At 43.7% G+C, this 13,879-nt stretch overlaps 2 protein-coding genes across 19 annotated transcripts in view; one reads left to right on the plus strand and one right to left on the minus strand.

Moving 5' to 3' along the window:
- Positions 1–549: 549 nt before the first annotated feature.
- LOC100630511 (serine/arginine repetitive matrix protein 3-like) lies at positions 550–12,796 on the minus strand. Its single transcript, XM_023618438.2, has 3 exons — positions 12,759–12,796; positions 7,953–8,765; positions 550–955 (listed from the first exon to the last, which is right to left on the minus strand). Exons 1-3 carry the CDS (start codon positions 12,794–12,796, stop codon positions 871–873), a joined length of 936 nt encoding a protein of 311 aa, XP_023474206.1. The 3' UTR covers positions 550–870.
- The window catches only part of ITSN2 (intersectin 2), a 134,455-nt gene continuing 127,520 nt past the window's right edge, over positions 6,945–13,879 (plus strand). For 6 of the 18 annotated variants that reach the window (XR_011426545.1, XM_023619418.2, XM_070236577.1 and 3 more), the window contains exon 1: positions 7,974–8,423. The gene's annotated coding sequence lies outside the window, so the exon portion shown is untranslated. The other 12 variants (XM_070236576.1, XM_070236579.1, XM_070236586.1 and 9 more) reach the window with 6 other exon arrangements.

Here is a 13,879-nt window from a genome sequence, read left to right on the forward strand (position 1 = left end):
CCATGTCTGCACCCAGGATCCCAACTGGCGAACCCCGGGCCGCTGAGAAGCGGAAGGTGCGAACTTAACCGCTGTGCCACCGGTCCGGCCCCAGGAAAGAACTTTTAACTTAAGAAGAGAACTCTGGGAGGCCAGCCTGGTGGCATAGTGGTTAAGTTCATGTGCCCCACTTTGGAGGCCTGGGGTTTGTTGGTTCAGATGCAGAACTACACACCGCTTATCAGGCCATGCTGTGGCGGCATCCCATATAGAAGAACTAGAATGACTTACAACTAGGATATACAACTATGTACTGCAGCTTTGGGCAGAAAAAAAAGAGGAAGACTGGCAACAAATGTTAGCTCAGGGCCAATCTTCCTTACAAAAAAAAAAAAGAAGAAGAAGAGAACTCTGGAGTTGTAATACCATTTCAGCTATGCTGTCTTGTAGAAAACGAAAAAATCAAACAGCAACACAAAACCCTTTGATATCACCTAGGTTCTCCTTAAAGCATCCGAGTGAACTAAAATATATTAAGCCATTATAATAAGAGTCTCAAAGATAGTAGCATACTGGCAAAGAGATTTTAATATTTACTTTTTTCTTTCATTAAAAAAATAGCCTTCAGTACTAATATGTCTGCCTGACAAAAGACATCTGTTGTGGTGTCCATCCAGTTCATACTGCTCCTCCTTTCCCCTTGGCCTCCAGACAGTACAACTCCAAAGTTGCAAGAGGGGGGGCCAGTGAGACTTGTTCATACAGCTTGACTCCACTCTCCTCCTCACAGTTGATTAGACCAGGAATGAGCACCTGACCCAAGTTGGACCAATCAGAGTCTCATCCCAAGAAATTTGGAATTACAGGTGAGGGATTCAGTTCTTTAGGTGACTAGACCCAGAACACGGAACTGGGGGTGAGGTGGTGATGAGGTGAGGGCATCTTCCACCATCCTTCTCCAGGATAGGAAGCCAGTCTGTAGAAAGAAAATGAAGCACAAGTACAGAGATGAGAGAGAGAAGGTACCTGGACAGTGTTCAGTTCCTGATTCCATTTGCTGGCTCCATTCCTGCCTTTGGCAACACCGACATGCTCCTATAACCTTATATAGAATAAACTGTTCCTTTTTTTGCTTAAGTCCCTTGAGCTGATTCCTGTTATTTCCAAACAAACATCTTCTTTTTTTTTCTTCTCTCCAAAGCTCCCTCATTTTCTTTCTTTCTATGGTGAGTTTGCTTAACAACTTTCTTAAGTACCCAAACAATGCAGGCATTTTCCAGAGCATAAAATTAAAAATTCTTAGTGTAGCAATAGAAAGAACTTGAAATTATTTTTTGGAGCAAAGTGAGGGATGGACAGATAACATTGCACAAGGGTTTTCATTAAGTACTTCTTGATGAAAATGAGATAATTTTCAGGCAATCTCTTAAAAATGACTTAGTCTGAAATCTTTTTAATTCCTCCTCCCACAAATGAGTCAATTCTAGGAAGACTATTTCAAAGTGTGATAAAAATTCTGTTGCTTCAAAATGGACTGTCTACAACATTGAACAAAAGAAGCCAGACACAGATGGGTACATTCTGTATGATTTTACTTATATAAAATCTAGGAGCTGGCAAATTTATGATGTGTGTACTTTACCACCTGCAAATTATACCTCAATAAAGAAGAAAAAAATAGTCTGTAATCAGATAAGGTCATTTCACAGAATTTAAAATCAGACACAGACATTAAGAAGATTTTATTTTCATTAAATTGCCTATTTGGAATGTAATGAAGCTTTTCTAAGTATTTCAAAGTATTTTGGGTAATCTGACCTTACTAAATTACCTTGGGTCAATGTGGGTGGTCATGAACGGCAAGATGTTCAGTTAGTTGGTTATTATGGCTCACATCGGCCAGACTGAGTGTACATCTTGAAGGCCATTGCTGCCACTCCTCTTCAAATGATCAGGTGGGTTCTCTTTTCTAAAGAGTTATGTTATTTACATGACAGACTCTGAAAGGAATCTAAGAAATAAGACCATGTAAGTCACACCCTGGAAATCTGTAGCCAACACAGAGAACGGGGGTACACTGTGAGGTGAAGCCCCGGCTGCAGAGGGAGGAATCACAAGGTCAGGAGCGTCACGTGGTGTGTCTGACTGTAAAGTAGAACTTGACCTACTGTTTGCATCCTCACATTTTGTGAACATATGTTCTTACAAGATAAGTTATTTTGGAAGATCTTATTCATGTATATTTAATACAAAAACAGAGAAATTATTGATGCTGCAATATAGTGAGAGGAAGTATTGTAGAGTAGAAAGAGCATGGACTTGATAGTCATAAAAATCGGGAGTCAAATTCTAGCTCTTCTCTTTCCTAAATACGTGTCTGTGGAAAAATGATCCAATTTCTCTAAACTTCAGTTTCTTTGCCTGTGAAATGAGGTTTATAATTCCTGCCATCCAGTGTTATCTGAAGGATTAGAGACTATATACGTGTGTGTGTTTGTGTGTGTCTGGCACACTCAGCAAACAATGGTGGGGGGGATTGTTAAATGTTAGGAGGACTGGATACTAGCCATTCTCAGCACTTATGGCTGAATGGCCTTGTTCAAGTGCTGTAGTTTTTCTGACCCTCAAGTTTTTCATTTATTAAAAAAGCCAAAAATATCCACCTGTTGAGGAACAGCTTCTGAGGTTAAATTAATTTGCAAGCAGTCTATTTTTGTTTTTTCTTATCCTCCTATGTGGTTCTACTGAATTAAGCACTTTAAACTATAGGTACCAGAAGAGGGGGGAAAAAGACCTATTTATTGGATACATGCAACACAAAAGGAAAAAACCAGAAATGGCAAATAGCACCAAGCAGCCAATGCTAATCTCCATCTGAGTCCCAAGGCAAAAGCTTCTCCCCGTCTGGTCCTTCCTCTCTGCGGTAGATAAGGATGGCAGCTGTTTTGAGGTATTTGGGGCAGCGATTTCATTGTTCTAATTTTTAGATCTTCATCTTGTTCATGATAGAAGTCAAGACAGGGCATGTTTCAAGCACATCAGCTAAAGAAGCAAAACGTGGCCTCCCATTTGCCTGGGGTCTACCCTCCCATGGTGCTCTGGTGCTAGAGCAGGGATGGCGACTCCATCTCTCTCCCCCAAGCGTCGGGGTGGAGGCCAGGGCAGGGGCAGTTATCTTTCTTATATTTCATTGGCTCAAGATACTGTCTTACTTAGGAAGAAGGAAAAGGCATACTAGAAATAAAAATGTTTGTTTGGCCAGACTGGACCAAGCAGTACAAAATGATCTGATTCACTCTACATTTTAAACTAAAACATTGTTGCTATCTGAATCCAGAATAGCATGGCCTGTGTTTCTCTATTTAAAAGGGGAAAAGAAAATCATAACAATTCGGTATGGGAAAACTCCCAGCAAGAGGCTGACGTCTGATTTCACCTCTTTTTCTTCATACCAACCAATGCTAGATGATCACAAACAGAACTTTACCCTGCTTCCCAGGATTGTTGTGTTGATTAAATGAAAAACCAAAAGTACTCTGTCAAGTTCAAAACGCTACATAAATATAGTTCGGTTATTACAAGAAGGGAACTGGTATCACTCCAGGTTTGTGCTGGAGACAGCAACAATGAACTAAACAGACAGCTGGGCAAAATATGCCAGACAGGAAGCATGTCTGAATCTTGAATACAGGCTGGATTCCCTTTCGCTGAGCTACACCTGCCAGACTGGAAGCCCTTGATGCTTCAGTCATGAACGGGCACATCCTGTCCAGGGCCTTGCCCCAATCTGGCCTTTGGCTCCACCCTGCAGTATTGGCAGAAGGCCAAGTCTGGGCTAACTTCCCCCTCTGCTTGCTTGGTACTGCCTTTCCGGTACCATCAGGCCTGAAGCCAGAGTCTCAACTATTGCACGACACAAGTAGACCAATAAGAACACTCTTGTTTCCATGTTAGGGAATTTCCCTTCCCTCCTCTTTCCCTTAAGTCACTCCTATTTCCACTTCTTCTCTGTTTTTCATCTTCCCCAGGCCTCCAAAATAGAGTGTGGGAGGTCAAGAAGCTGAGGAAAGAGCAAAGGAACAAATGTATTCCCTTGACCGTTCATCTGAATTGAGTCTCAGTTGCTCCCCACTAGTGCTAACTCCTTGTTTCTAGTAGCTGGAACATAGTAGGTTCTTAATAACTATTTACTGAACGAAAAATGAAGTTAATGAATTGGCAGATACATGTCAAATGAAGCCCTAGGCCTTTTCCTGGACCCTGACCTGCCCTCTCTGGCCTGCTTTTCATTTGCTCTTATGGTCAAATACTAGGGCAACTTCCGCTTGGTTTCCCAGATTGCCTTTGACTTTAGTTTTTTATGCACAAAGGACAACTGTCAGCACATCTATTCTTTCATGTGAGTTTTGAGAGGAAAAAGAAACTGAAAAAGGAACAAACCTCACTTTCCTTCAATATCTCAGAAGGGATAGAATCAATGTGACAGTCTATGTGTATGTGTGTGTTTAGGAGGGATAAGGAGAGGTTGTGAGGTTGTGTTATTTTCTACAGGATAGAAGAGTAGAAGAGACACGCTGGCTAGAAAGCACAGTTGCTGACAGTAGAGGCAGATGAACTTCTACCAAAGGCAGAAGGTAAAGGGGGCACAGCTTTAGATTCCCACCACTCGATCTCCTTATCTCCAGATGCCCTGAGGATCAGGAGGGTGGAGCCAGGTTTTTCTGGTGTTCAGTGGTGGAACACTACTACACTGGTGGGGCACATCTAATATGAACTCTAGATGATATCAAACAGTCAAATATACATGTAATTGGAATGCCAGAAGGAGATGAGAGAATGGGGCAGAAAAAACTATTTAAAGAAATAATGGCTGGGGCAGGCCCTGTGGCTGAGTGGTTAAGTTCGTGTGCTCCGCTTCGGTGGCCCAGGGTTTTGCCGGTTTGGATCCAGAGCATGGACCTAGCACCGCTCATCAAGCCATGATGAGGCGGCATTCCACACAGCAGAACCAGAAGGACCTGCAACTAGAATACACATTATGTACCGGGGGGACTTTGGGGAGAAGAAGAAGAAAAAAAAGAAGATTGTCAACAGATATTAGTTCAGGTGCCAATCTTAAAAAGAAAAGAAAAGAAAGAAATAATGGCTAAGATTTTTTTCTTTTTTTTTTGAGGAAGATTAGTCCTGAGCTAACATCTGTTGCCAAGCCTCCTCTTTTTGCTAAGGAAGACTGCCCCTGAGCTAACATCCATGCCCACCTTCCTCTACTTTCTATGTGGGACATCTACCACAGTGTGGCTTGCCAAGCAGTGCCATGTCTGCACCCAGGATCTGAACAGGTGAACCCCAGGCCACCAAAGTGGAATGTGCACACTTAACCACTGCGCCACCGGCCCGGCGCCCAAACTAAGAGAATTTGTAGCTAACAGGTCTGCACTAGAAAAAACACTAAGGAACTAAGAAGTTCTTTCAGTTGAAGGGAAATATTGACAGATGGAAACTCAGATCAACAGCAAAGAAAGAAGTGCACCAGAAATTATAAATATGATCTGGGCAAATTTTGTTATTGTTGTTGCCCCTTTCCTCTTAATTTCTTTATAAATTATTTGTGTATAGCATTGTCTTGGGAGATTTATTACTAATACAGGTATTACATAAAATATGAGCTCCAAGTTTTCAAAGCCTTCCTACTCTATAAGATAATGTATTTATCTTATGAGACGCTTTGAGTCTGAAATTGCTTCTGTCCTCTATTCTAGCCTCTTCCCACCACTATGGGTTTGTTTTGAGGGTAGGCTAGGTACGAATGGGGTGAAAGATGGAATCCTTGAAAATTAACAGAAAGGGAAATTGATAGAACACGGGGTATATATGGTTGAAGGGAGGATCAGTGCAGGGAAAGAAAACAGACTGAGATTAAACACTCCCATGGTAAAAGCTAGGGAACAGTCCTAAGAATCTATCCTAAATTGTGGCAGAACTAGAGGAGGAGAAATGTAACATACCTAGTCCCTTCCCTGACCTCGCGACCTTTCACCCTACAGAATTCCTAATCTTCTTTAGACTTGACAGGTATCTTATATGTCTTAAGTAGGACTTAGCTCCCACACATATCTGATCTCCAGTTGGTGCTGAAGTTGAAAAAGAGGTGGTGGAATTGGGGACATACTAAGGAGAGAAATTACGAGCATGTCCTAAGAGGAAGTCAAAGAACTGGGATGGTGGATGTATCACCTACGGGAAACATAAATACTGAAAGAGTAGGATAGGATGGACAAATTGTCCTTAAAGTGTTACCAATTTCACCTCACTCCGGTGGGACTCCGACCCACATTCGGACGGAGCATGTTAGGCTTGTTCTGAGCAGGGTTGTGGTTAATGTTTTATGGGGTCGGCGGGCCGGGTAACAAAAGTTCTGAATCGGACCCTGGGATATAGTTCTTTTAGTGCTTGGGCTACTGTAGGCTCCCAGTTGCATAAAGGATCCCAATTTCCATCAGAAGTTGTTAGCTTTTTGGTTTATTTTAGGGAGACTTTTTAAAATGTTTTTTGCTCTTTTACACATTCCTTTCTAAAAACTTCATTTTTGTCTTGCAAAGGATTTGGCTCCTCTTTCAGAAACAAAGAGGATTCAGGGTGAATTGCACCAGGTCCAGAACCCAGAAAAGCAAATGACATTGATCAAATGATGGGAGAGAAACGGAGACTGGCTATCTGCCTACAGGAATTAAAAATAGGTTTCACCTTCCAGGCCAACTCTCTGGAGCACTATGTTGAGAACGATTCCCAGGCTTAGGCTGGAAAGGGAGTACCACAATTAATTGGTGATGTCTACTGTGGGAATGAGACCACGTGCTCAGGGGGGCTACTCCTAGCTTGGGTGGTTTGTCTGCAGATTGACTGGTCCCCAGTAGATAAGGGACCTCCGAGACTACTACAAAGGAGTCAGGCTACTCTGTGTCACTGAAGCTCAGGACCTGTCTGTCAGGTCTTGGTCAGGTCCCAATCGAAGGGTTAGGAAAAACACTGCGTGTGAGAGCGGGAAAAGCCTGTTTATCACCATTGATGTTTGCTAAGTTCCTCACCTAAGTTGGTGGGCCAGCTCAGATAGGCCCGGGCTTCGGCGCCATCCCTCTCAAGCCAGCCTTGCTACCTTCCCCTGCCCCAACAGGTAAGGAATGGTTTGCTCTGCATGCATTTCTGCTTTACCAACACAAGTCACGGGGATGTGCTTTGCACACGGGCCCAGCCCCCACTCTGCGTCCCAATCCAGCAGAATTCTTGGGTCTTGGACGCCCATTTTGTTATGCCCACTGACTCCTCCTCTAAACCTCAACTAACAGAAAGCCTTTTTCCTGAAGCCACGCTGTGTCAAGGGCGCGCCCTCAGCCCTCGGTCTCCGGGGGGTGACTTGAGTTGAAATCTGGTCTTTTGTGAGGAGAGCAGGGGCTGGAAGGGGAGAAAAAAAGATACCGAGGCGCAGCTTCATCTGTCAGGGGGCTATGGGGTGGGAAAGAGTGTGCAGCTCCCGCAGGCCTCCAGGCAGGGGACTTTGTGGGGAGAGGGTGGTCTTCTTCCCGCCCTGTGAGAGTAGTGGGGGAGCTGCTCCCGTGTGTGGACGGGGTAGGGAGACCCGTCTTGCTGGGCTTTTCTGTTTGTTTTGGAGGAGGGTGAGGAATGCTGAATGCATGACGGCTGGGTATGGTTAGTCCGTCTGGGGGACCTGGGGAGGGTCCCAGAGGCCGGCAACAGACCCGTGAGCAAGGGTGGGGCCATCCTTCTCCGCCCCCCTCCCCCTCCCGGGGACTCCGTGCTCCCAGATCAGCGAAGAAGCCGTAGGGAGGGCGAGGGCTGCGGCGAGAGCCCCAGGTGGGGTGCCGAAGGGACGCGCCGGCCACCGCTTGCCCCTTTCCAAAAAGAACCAGCGGGGTCCTCTGTGGCAGGAAACGCACCACCCACCCTCAGCATGTCACCTCGGGGAGGAGGAGCCAGGTGGGTCGTCGCAGCTCCGGGAAGGGCTGCCAGGTCCGGGGCTTCGGGGCTTCCCCGAGGGGACAGCGGCGCCCTTGGGCCAGGCCCGCGGGGTCCGGTGCCCGGGGCTGTGGATGTGAGGAGCCGCACCCGGGCCCACTGCGGGCTCCCGAGGGCGGGCCGTCGGTGCCCGGCAGCGGGCGGGCGGGCGGGTCGTCAGCTGCCCGGCGCGTCGCCTACCTCCCCGCCCCCCGGCTTCCTGCGGAGGCCGCGGCCGCCATGTTGTTGTGGGGCTGAGGCGGCGTCGCGGACCTGAGCGGCCGTGACAGGCTGCGCAACAGGTTCGCTGTCGGCGGCCCAGCGACGACCCGGCCGCGGCGGCCGAGCAGGGTCTCCGGCGTGCGCCCGCGCCGCTGCTGCCGAGGGCCGCGGGGTCGCGCCGTGACGTGCGGGAGGCGCGGCGGGAGCGCCAGGTGGGTGACGGCGCTCGCTCGGCGGGGCTGCCGCAGGGCGCGGGCAGGTGCGGGAGGCGCCGCGGCCGGGCTGGGAGGCGGCTGCGCGCCCCGGGCGATGCGGACGCGGCCTCGGGAGCGCGGGCGGCCCCCGACCTAGGCCCTTGGCACTCTCGGCGGCGCCGGGCGGAAACCTGCGGCGCGGGGTTCCTGCCCCCGCGGCGGGGCCAGGGCGGACGCCGAGGGGCCGGGCCCGGGCTGCCCCTTCCCTGCGGCCGAGCCCGAGCCCCCGCCCTCTTCTGGCAGGTGCGGCCGCCGGGGGCGGCGTGGCCCCTAGCTTTCGGGGTGCCTGCCGAAGAGAGCCTTTAGGGACACCCGCACGCTTCCTCGGGGACCTATTCTCTTTTCGCGGAGTTGGTTTTCCTTCTCGGTCATGGTCGGTGGGGAATGTCAGGGCAGCCGCATCCCGGTGCGTCAAAGTGGCCCGAGTCACGAGGGGCCAGTGGGCGGATGCTCGGCGTCCAGCGCTCGCGTGAAACCAAAGTTGGGGAATGTTACAGCTTGACTTAAGCATTAGCGACTTCCAGGGTGTCCAGGAAGCACGGAAAGATGTAATCTCTTAGGCCAGAAGAGTATCCTTTATTTACTTATTACTATATATATTTTTTAATTTAAAGACGGCTGCATGTGCGTACCGATTGGGTAAACCGAGGCTGAAACTGCAGGTGGCTTTTCATTCTGTGAAAAGATGCTGTATTGGGATTTATTAGCCATGTGCTTTATCGTTGAATGATTGCTGGTGGCAAGTATGCTTCATTTGAGACTTTTATTAATTATCAACTAGGTATATTTTTGATAGTTCCAACCACTTTGTGATAGAAATTAAGGTTAACACAAAAATTATTGCTTTACTAAATGCTCTAGTTTGTTTTTACTAGTGTTTACTTGCTTACCCAGAATAGGCGAGGTGTGACTTGAAATTTTGTTGTTTTAGTCAGCTTAATTTAGGTGGTGTAGACTCTGTAGGTTAATCTTCTTAAGTCTCTCAAGAAAATTAATTGCCTCTTTCCCTGTGCTGGTTTGCTGGGTTGTAAATCAGTGATAAAACCTAAACGCAATTTAGAAACATCATGTAAAACCTTTACATATTTTAGTAATGGTGTCCCTCGAATTTTAAAGATACTAGCACCTCTGATGTGCACACCTTTAGGTTTCTTTGGCTGTGCCTAGGATTTCCTTGGAATTTCTTTTCTGTTTCCCCAGCGTTCTTGAGATATGATTGACATGTATCCCTTGTAATTGCCAAAGTATGTAAGGTGGAAGTTGTTTTTAAAAGCTTAATTCATGAACAAACAGAATTTCATGTTGAAGGACATGGAAAAATGTGCATTGTTGCTGTTTTAATATATATTAATGAGCAGGTGAAAAGCTTATGTGTTTTACCCTTTTATGCATGTAATTATTCCCTTTGCTCACCTTTACAATGAAAGGTAGATTTGTCTGAGAAAACTTGACCTGTACTGAATTATTGAGCAGGGAGGTACTACTGTGAGTTCAACATACCTCAAGGCTAAAATCCTGATCTCTCGTGAATATGAAGGAATGTGTTAGGCATGTTCTGGGATTGGAATTATAGTTTTTAGAAATTTATATTTTCACAAAAATAGAATTGTATGAGGAACCTCTATAGACCCATCACCCAAACTCAGCAGCTTTCAAGATTTTCTTTATCCATCTCTTTTTCTTTCTTTCTTATTTTTATTTTTTGGTCATTTCACCCTATATACTTAATGTAGTTCCTTTTAAAAAAAATGGAAAATTTCTTACATGACCTTCTGATTTTTATTTTTAACACATCTTTAGAGTTTCACAAATTTCCATCTTTCTGGTAAGACAAAAAGAACATTTATTGGCTATCTCTTTCAACTACTTTCTACGGTATTAAAATATATTTACCATGGTTGTGATGTATTGAGCACTTAGTACATACTAGGCCCTGTGCTGTTTACATAATCATTTCAAGCTGGAAATGACCCTGTGAGTAGTTATTTTCTTCCCATCAAATAGATAAGTGAAATGTTAACCTGGAGGTTATCGGACTACTCTAGGTCTCTGAGCAGTAAGTACAAGAGCCAGGTTTCAAATCAAGATCCTTCTAACTTCAGTACCTGTGTCCTTACTTGGTACACTTAATCTCGGTTCAGAAATTAAAAACAAGAAATAGTCCTTTGGGCATTCAGTAAATATTTGTTGAGTAAATGAATGAAAGTATATATTAGTCCATTGATAAGTCACTAGCACTTTTATATACTGTACTTACTTGTAAAGCATTTATATTCACAAGTTCCAGAAATGATTCAGAATAAACTAATTACATTACTAAAGCGTGATATATTTATTACCATCTAACAGTGCATTTGCTTGTTTTTTTTTGTATTCTGGTATTTTCAATACTTTATGGAAAAATTTATAGAATAACTTTTTGAAGAAAGGCTAAAAAAAGGTAGACTTTTTTGATGTGCTAATCAAGATGACGGCAAGATTCCAAGTGTGAAGTGGAAAATAAGAATGTTTAGAATTAATTCTGTAAGTGAATAGCTCTACAGATGAAGATAGATCAGAAATGCTGTATTTTTTACTTGAGTTCGTTTTTGACTTTGCAGCATCCTGTAACTACAGAGCACAGTGACTAACGTTAGCGTCCTGTTGGGTAGAGTGTGCATGTAAGTGTTCTTGAGAAGGAGGAACTGAACTGGACTTAAAGGATCTGAAGGCAGAGAGGAAGTGGGGGAGGAGGGGAGGAAACTGAGCCGAAATAGGACGGTGAATACATCAAGAAATAATGTATTTTTACAACTCTTAAGAGGGCAGCATATTTCACTTGCAAATGTATAACATTTGGAGAGATTCACGTAGAAATAATTTAACAGCTATATCAGGGCGCTGGATGGTTTATTTACTTGAGGAGCCATTCAGCACTTGTTTTGATAGACGTTTAGGGATCTATTACCAGACGGTAGACATTTAACTTGTTTTATTTAAGCAACTGTTTTGTTTTCTAAATCATTTTATTCACTATCGCATATTCATTTTAGAAACAATATATGTGGTTAAATAAAAATTTCATTTATTTGCATCATAACTGTAGTAGATAAGAGTATAGGCTTTCAAGTTAAACCTCCTGCTCCTAGCTCCAACTCCAAATAGCTGTATGGCCTTGGGCAAGTTATTTTAACTCTCTAAGATTCTGTTTCCTCATCTGTAAAATGGGGATAAAAATAGTACCTATCTCATAGTGTTGTTGTATGTAATATAAGGTGCTTAGCACAGTGACTACAGCTTATATAAGTGCTTAATAAATAAATAAATAAACAAACAAATGTTTTCTATTGTTATTCCAACTTGCTTCAACGAGGAATTTCAAATTAAACTAGCTTAGTCTTTTTTTTTTTTTTGGTCTTTTTACCCAGTGACTGGAAAAGAAATTAGCTTTTTTGCCCTTAATTTTTAATCGTAACATCAAAACAATCCACGTAAGAAGGCTGGAAAATAGAGTATGTAGAAGAACTGACTTATAGTCCCATCTCCCAACAAAGAATCTGCCTATTAGTCCCCTTAATTTGGGGGGACAAGAAACCCAAAAAACATAGCCTACAGGAAGAAAACATTCTATATCGGCAAAAGAAACTACTGTTTTGGATTATCACTTCAAAGTCTTTGAATCCAAGTGCTTAAATAGCTTCTACTTAGCAGTGTGAGGAGTGCTTGAATAGTGTGAGGTCGATAATGGGAAAGAATGGTCGAGAATGGTCTGTTATGTCAAACTGCAGAGTCCACATAGATAGGAGCCAGTGGGGTTTGCTCTGACAGTCAGGAGTACACTGATAACTGTTGCTTTATCATTTCATTTTTGCTTGAACACACTGGCATAGGTATTTGCATATTCTACTCACCACCCTACCACTCCTCCTTCACACTTAAGAATGACTGCTTAAATACAAGAATTAAGTAGGTCAAGTTAATAAATTTTACAACTTATGTAACATTTGGTGACTTTACTTTTCAGTGAGCATGAAATACTTTTTGATGAGTATTAGTGAGAACTTCAAGATTAATGAAATTTGCCTAGAATGATGGGGACTAGGAATGCATGTGTAGCATCCCTTTTCTAACTTTGAATTAAGTCCTGAAAACCGGAGTGGTAGAAGAGAAGCCATGGTTAAGACTTGAGATTTAATTTCCATTTACCTTCTCACTAGAAGCATTTTAGGCTTTCCCTCTGCTAAAGTTCCAGTGAAATGCCTGTAAATTGATTTTGTCTTGCTTGCAGAGACAACCTCTGTTGGAAGGCTTTACCTGACCGCCTCTTCTTCCTTCTGGCATCTGGTCCTCATTCCTTGATTCTGAGTTGGAGTTTTTGCCTCCTCCTTCCACCATCCTAGCTCCTACATCCAGGATCCAGGGTTCCACTGGGTCCCAGAGAGCTGAGTCACTTGGGTGATTGAGATGGAGAAAGCCATTTAGGTTAGATACAGGTAACCCAAAACTTTCTGAACACTGCTCTCCAGTCCCTGAGTTTACAGTCTTTATAGCATGGTGGCAATCCCATCTTGAAAAAGCATATGCTACGTGCGGCTCCCCCTTAAATACATCTTTGCTGTTGCTTTCCTCACTAGGTTGACTGTGTCATCTTTGCCTTTCTAGGGTCTTCAATGGAAAAAAAAGTCTTTTTTCCCCTCTCCTTTTCTGCCAGCCTTAACTTCCTTTTCTTTATTCTCAATCACCATCTTTCCTCTTTAAAAAGTTAAATGCAACAGAAGTTACTCATAATTCATGATATTGAAGTCATTATTTCATCTAACAAACATTGAGTGCCTGCCTGCCAGGAACTGGCCCAAGCACTGAGCATGTGAGCAGTGAACAGAATTCACAAAACCCCTGCCCTTATGCTGTTTGTATTCAAGAAGGGGGAGGAGAGACAATAAAATGTCTAGAAGTTAGAATTGGCTAAGTGCTATGGAGAAAAGTAAGACAGGAAATGGGGGTAGGGAGTGTGTGCACAGGTGAGTGGGGGTGATTGAGAGAAGTAAATTTGCCTTATTCAAAATTATTATTAAGGAATTCAAGATTGGGGAAGGATTATTGTGCACATTTTATGAGTAAACAATAATATTTCAGGTCATTGTATTTAATGTTTATTATTTTAGTATTACTATTGGTTTGCGCTCAGCAGATCTCTGAATATTTCTATTTCCAAGTAACTTAAGCTAGAAAAAGAAATCTCAGGCATAACATGAGCCTAGAGCAGAGATTTGTCAAATGGTTTAGAATAGATACCTTGACTTGATTTTTCCTAAAAGTCCTATATTGTGTTTGTTGTTTAATTCTATACTTCATACTATTTTTATTGTGATGAGTAGTATACGTTCCTTGTGGAGAATTGGAAAGCCAGAGGGAAATTTAGAGACGACAGTAAT

The sequence above is a fragment of the Equus caballus genome, chromosome 15, assembly GCF_041296265.1.
Source record: "Equus caballus isolate H_3958 breed thoroughbred chromosome 15, TB-T2T, whole genome shotgun sequence".
Taxonomy (NCBI): Eukaryota; Metazoa; Chordata; class Mammalia; order Perissodactyla; family Equidae; genus Equus; species Equus caballus.